This window comes from Sander lucioperca, chromosome 9 (assembly GCF_008315115.2).
Source record: "Sander lucioperca isolate FBNREF2018 chromosome 9, SLUC_FBN_1.2, whole genome shotgun sequence".
NCBI lineage: Eukaryota > Metazoa > Chordata > Actinopteri > Perciformes > Percidae > Sander > Sander lucioperca.
In genome coordinates, this window is record NC_050181.1 from 15,735,194 (window position 1) to 15,741,193 (window position 6,000).

General features: G+C 38.5%; 1 protein-coding gene across 2 annotated transcripts in view; it reads left to right on the forward strand.

Moving 5' to 3' along the window:
- The window catches only part of LOC116046978, a 43,496-nt gene extending 41,027 nt beyond the window's left edge, over nt 1-2,469 (forward strand). The window contains exons 1-2 of one of the 2 annotated variants that reach the window (XM_031295459.2): nt 907-1,055; nt 1,329-2,468. In XM_031295459.2, coding sequence (XP_031151319.1) covers nt 1,338-2,216 — 879 coding nt within the window. In that variant the 5' untranslated portion in view covers nt 907-1,055; nt 1,329-1,337 and the 3' untranslated portion in view covers nt 2,217-2,468. Of the gene's footprint in view, nt 1-906; nt 1,056-1,328 lie in introns of those variants that run through there. The other variant, XM_036005687.1, reaches the window with a different exon arrangement.
- The last annotated feature ends 3,531 nt before the right edge of the window (nt 2,470-6,000 follow it).

Below are 6,000 nucleotides of genomic sequence, written 5' to 3' on the forward strand. Positions count from 1 at the left end.
CCTACATGTTTTGGGGATGGATCTAATGTGCTGGTGTTTCTGGTTGTTACACGCTACAAGGTGTAAAGGGGAAACTAACTCCATAAGGGAGTGAATACGCTTTGAGTATAAGGTGAAAGAAAAGGACAGCATAAGTTTAAGTAGGCCTACTCCTCCACGACTCCTCCAAATCACAGAGAACACAGGATGAGTTAAGTTTTGAACATGAACAGAAATCTTTAATAAATATTACAGTCCAGGCGTTTATTAATTAATTAAAAATGAATAATATATAATTGAGGTGAATAATTGTCATATGCGCATTTAAGGAGGTTACTTCCTCAACAAAAGATGCAAAAGAGGGGGGAAGAGTAAATGATGCCTAGGCTACATGTGTGCTGACTCAGATATAATTAGAAGTATAATAGAAGTTGATCCAAAGGAGAATAAATAGATGAATGCAATATAGAATGCTTAAGAGCCTTATTGCAATATATTCCATTATGTTATGTTTTTATATTTGGATCGTAATCTATGTTTCCCTTCACATAAAGATATTTCCAGCATAAATTGATTCAGAAAAAGGTAGAAATAGGTACATAAAAATTCACCTGAATGCAGTGTGTAAGTGTTTAATGTTCAAAATGTTCAGGGGGAGGACCCTCAGACCTCAGATTGCACAACAACAGACCAAATGTTTGTTAAGTATCATCAGTTTTGAAGCCAGTACATGAAGAAAAGTCATGCTGTAATTCTTCTATAAAAATTCTATGATGCAAATTTGGGAGTGTTTAAACTGTAAGTGTGTGTGTGTGTGTGTGTGTGTGTGTGTGTGTGTGTGTGTGTGTGTGTGTGTGTGTGTGTGTGTGTAATCGATTAATTAGTAATCAGGATATTTATCAAGGTATTTGGAGAAAAAAAATAAAAATTCTGTGGAATATGACTCCTCACAAGTAGTGGTTGCACAATAAGCCCTAGCATCTCTCTATATAAAGGCAGCTGACTTGTGGTAAGTACAACAGAATTCAGCAGACCAGTTGACTTCTTCCTGCCGAACATTCACCGTTAGCAGACACGTAAGTGTTCAAGAACTTTATTTTCTATATGTGGAACATACATTTTACTATTTCAAAGTTACAATTCAGTGTAAATAGGTGCAGCATGCACATTAACAATACAATTTTAGATGTCATAATAGTGATCCATATTTGCTATTTATTGATATTTTAATTTGTCATAATTATATATCACTATTGTGTATTCCACACCATATTCACAAGGTGACAATCATATACAGTAAATATATACATTATACATACGAACAAATGACGTGTCTTTCTTTTATGCAGTTATCTACAATGGCCACCTACATCTCAGAACTTGATGTGTCCATTACTGAAGCTGAGGAGCAAAAGCTCCAATCACAAGGCTTCAAGAAAATTTATGTTAGTCTGAACCAAGGAGCAGGAGGAAATGCCATCTATCTTTGGTACAAAAATGGGTCAGTTCCAATCACCAGGGTTCAATTTACATTCAACGATGGCATGAGTGTTGGATTGATCAAAGCAGGGTACACAAAGATCGATAAAGATCTCAATGCTGGAGCAGGAGGTGATTTCATCTACCTTTGGTACTTCAGAGGGTCTGGGGAGTTCCACACTCCCATAGTGGAGATTGATTTCACTACAGATGCAGAAAGTGAAGCCATGAAGTTCACCACAGGCTGGGAGAAATCAGCCTGTGATCTGAACCGCAACGCTGGAAGGAACTTGATCTACGCCTGGGTGAAGAGAGAGAAACAAACCTACATCTGTGATGTCTCTGCCACTGCCTCCTACGGATCAGACCCCGACTACTATAAGGCAGGTTACATCCGTGTGGATGAAGATACTAACAGAGGTGCAGGAGGTGCCTATGTCTTCATCTGGTACCATCAGACCACCGACCCCAAGCGTGCGCTCACTGATCTGAATATCTCCACCAATGATCTTGAGTATCAGTCCCTTCAGCAGCAAGGTTACACTTCAGTGAGTGTTAACCTCAACAAGGGGACCGGAGGTAACAAGGTGTACCTGTGGTACAAGAAAGATGGCGTCACCAAGCCCATTAAGGCCATGTCCCTGCTTCTTAACCCTGCTTCTGTACCAGTGTATGAGATGGCTGGTGTCACTGTTATCAAAAGAGATCTCAACACAGGCACTAACGGCAACACTGAGTACCTGTGTTTCTATCAGTGAAAGGCTGAGAAAGCCTTCTTGATGGAAGCAGAGCTGAGAATTCCCAACACTCACTGAAGTGGAAAGCAGAGTCCAACAATATTCTTAAATCATTTTGCTGATAGCCTCTTTAATTTTATTTTCTCTTTTTCTTCAGTGTATAAAACAATGTGATTTATTATATTACAGTAATATTACTGGTAATATCAGAAAGTACCAATGATATCTGGGTTCTACTGTTAAACTTGATGTCAATTAATACAATCAAACTATTTCAAATGGCTTTTTGACAATAACTTTATTGAATGCTGTTATTGCTTTTCAATAAAGATGACGAAAGAAACTTTGCATTTCAAGGTGTTTGCTTCAGACTCTACACAATAGAATCACTAATCACTTTAAAGTATTTTCATGTGTTTTCATCTTCTTATTCTCATCACTGTTATGATGCTGACATATCAGGGCCCATAATTTATCAAACTGCTAAAAGTGACATTTTGGAATTACAGATGTGGAGGAAGTACTCAAATCTTTAAATTAGTACAAGTAGCAATACCACATTGTACAATATATGTTAAACGCATGCATTAAAAAATAAAAAGTAAAAAGTACTAGCATTGAAATATAGCTAAAGATACAAAAAGTAAAAGTACACATTATGAAGAATGGCCCATTTTAGAATAATGTATATTATATTATTGAATTATAATTATGGTTGCAGTAATATGTACATTGCTTTAATGTTGTAGTTTTTTTTCTATAGGCCCAAGGTAGCTTGCACATTGTACAGAGGGATGAATAAAGTCTCATTCTTAACCATAATAATATATAATAATTTATTTATAGATTATATTTCGTATTATAACCTTAAATCTGCAAAGTAAAAGTATCAAATAAGTGTAGTACAGTAAAAAGTACGATCACTGCCTCTGAAATGTAGGCTAGTGGAGTAGAGGTATAAATCAAGCGCACCTCTGATGGATCAGCTGAATCAATCAAGCTGTTTGGTGAGTTGATGACTCATAACCATGACATCAGACCAGTCATTAACATGAAGGACTGGAGTCTTTATGAATGTTTATGACTGTTGTCATTAAGCTTAATTCGGAAAATTAAGACACTTTAAATGCTAAGTTAGCATTGTTTGAGATGTTTGTGTTATGACAACTTGACATTAAGCAAGACAATATAACCATATATATATATATATATATATATATATATATATATATATATATATATGTCATAAACATGTCAAGGCAGGCCTAATAACCTAACTACTATCAAACTTAAAGAAACTATTTAATATTACACTGCCATGAGTGGTTGATTCTGCTGTCATGAGACCATTATAATAGAATAATAGAATATAGAATGCCTGTTATTGTCAGTATTCACATGTACAGTGAGATTAAAAGCAAGGGGGGGGGGGGGGGGTAAGGTGCACAGTTGAGACACTATATACATATATACATATGAAAAAATAAGTATGGTTTTATATACAGTGTGATATGCAGTGTGGGTTATTGCACATTATTTGAATATTGCCCAATAGTGGTGATCATAAGTAATAGATATTGGACAATGAGAGTAATGATATTGCACAGTAATGGAATTGCACAGTATTATCAATATTATCAATAGTATTAGATATTAAATATTGCACAGTAGGTGAGTAGAAGAAAGTCAGGGGGTTGGGGGGTTAGACTGCGAAGTCAGTGCATGTGTGAGTTCAAGGTGGTTATTGCTTTTGGAAAAAAACTGTTCTTGAATCTGTTGGTCCTTGTTCTGATACACCTGTAGCGCCTCCCTGAGGGCAACAGGTCAAACAGATCAAAGCCAGGTTGGGAGCTGTCCTTGTTGATGTTTTCTGCTCTGCTGAGGCAACGGGAGGTGTAAGTGTCCATCAAGGAGGGGAGAGGGCAGCCAATGATCTTCTGTGCTGCTTTTACTACTCTCTGAAGCCTCTCCCTGTCTGCCACGGTGCAGCTGCCGTACCAAACTGTGATACAGTACGTCAGCAGGCTCTCGATGGACGAGCGGTAGAAGATCAGCAGCAGGTTGGAGTACAGGTCTGTGTCATGAATATTGTTCTTGCCCTCAAGTAACGGGAAACAATTTGGACTTGTCATAAAAATGCCATGACATTTGATTACACTGTTAAATTCTTTTATAAAGATGTCATGAAAAATGTCCTTGACCTCAAGTAAAGTGGAACTATTTGGACTTGTCAGTAAGATGTCATAAAAGTGTTAAGACCAGTTGGACGACAGTAAATGTAGTAAGGTGATTTAGGAGTTTTGGACAGATTACATTAGCTTTAGGCTAACATACGTGTTGCTAAAGTAACTGCTAACTGTATTTAGCTGCAGTTAGCTAGTTAGCTTGGGTAGCTACACCTGACTCAGCCCTGGGGAGCAAGGAGCCAAACCCGGAAAGAAAACCATCTCGGTACTGTATAGAGCTCAACAGTCCCGCCCACAGCGGGTTCCGGAAGTAAAAGTATAATGCAATTTCTCCATTGACAATTCGATTATAAGCCATAAAATCGTAACCGTCGATGGTAGACTTAAAAACAGCTACGACATGACTAAGCGATTGTATATGCTCATATAGATGCCTTGTTTTGAGATAAATGTCTTTTATTTGCGATGTCTTGGATAAGTATTTCATTACCCACAATCCTGAACAATCCCACAATCCCACAGTGATGCCTCTGATTGGTGGAACTCATGCTGGTGAGAAGGAGGGGGAGCTGCCTGCACGATCCGTCCAAGGGGGTAAGCTTCTCCTCGGACCGCGAACCTCCTATGGCGCCATTTTGATGCTACAAAGCGATCACCCCCCGTTAGCATCCCATTGACTGTCATTCATTTTGACATCACTTTGACAGAGAATAACTTTATATCTGAAGCGTTTAAAGACTCTATTTGTCCATTGTTTATTTCTAAAGAAACACGACAATGTATAAAAGGCTCCATTACCTTGTACCTCACGTTATGGCTCCGTAGCAGACGTTTTTGTAAAAATAGGCTAACGATTGTGTCATAACCACGCGACTTACTGTCGCATAGTAGAGGAATTACCGTATAGTACAGGAGAAGCGCGCAGGCAGTTTCGTCTCACATTAGCTGTTTAAGTGTAATTACTAATGTTAACTATTATTTTAGTGATCAATAATTAGCCTGTGCCTATGTTATCTCCTAACATATACCTACGCTCTCCGTCTCTGCAAGATTGGGAATGATTGAGATTTCTCTTGGCACAGCTACCAGAAGACTTACAACTTTCAGACACGTTGCTCACGGCACATTTACGTCGTCTCTCTCAGTTGGAGGCTGCGCAGTAACGCTCAGCACTCACCGGAAAAGTGCTTCTAACGGCCTTCACTGGTCTCCGTCCAGAGCAACGGGATCTGTTGGTCCATTCTTATATACAGTCTATGGATCCGTCATGCGCATGTGCAAGATGATAATCATGTTTTACGAGGATCTACGACACTGCACAAATCACGATCTGTTCCACGCTTCTGCCGTTAGCCTCCACCGGGAAGCTAACGCCAGTTTAGCTAACAGCTAATTCGGCTAACCGCTAGCTGACAGCTTGATTCAGTCTAAAATAACGTTAACTCAAACTAAACACTGGGAAAAGCAGGCTACAGCTGACGTAACAGCCATTATATATTTTAACGGTTATTTTCAGGTTTTATTTTGAGGGTCTTTTAAAGTTATTACATGCTGTCTCAACTAGCGGTTAGCCAAATTAGTTGTTAGCTAAACTAAGGTTAGCTTCCTTTGTTCAGTGG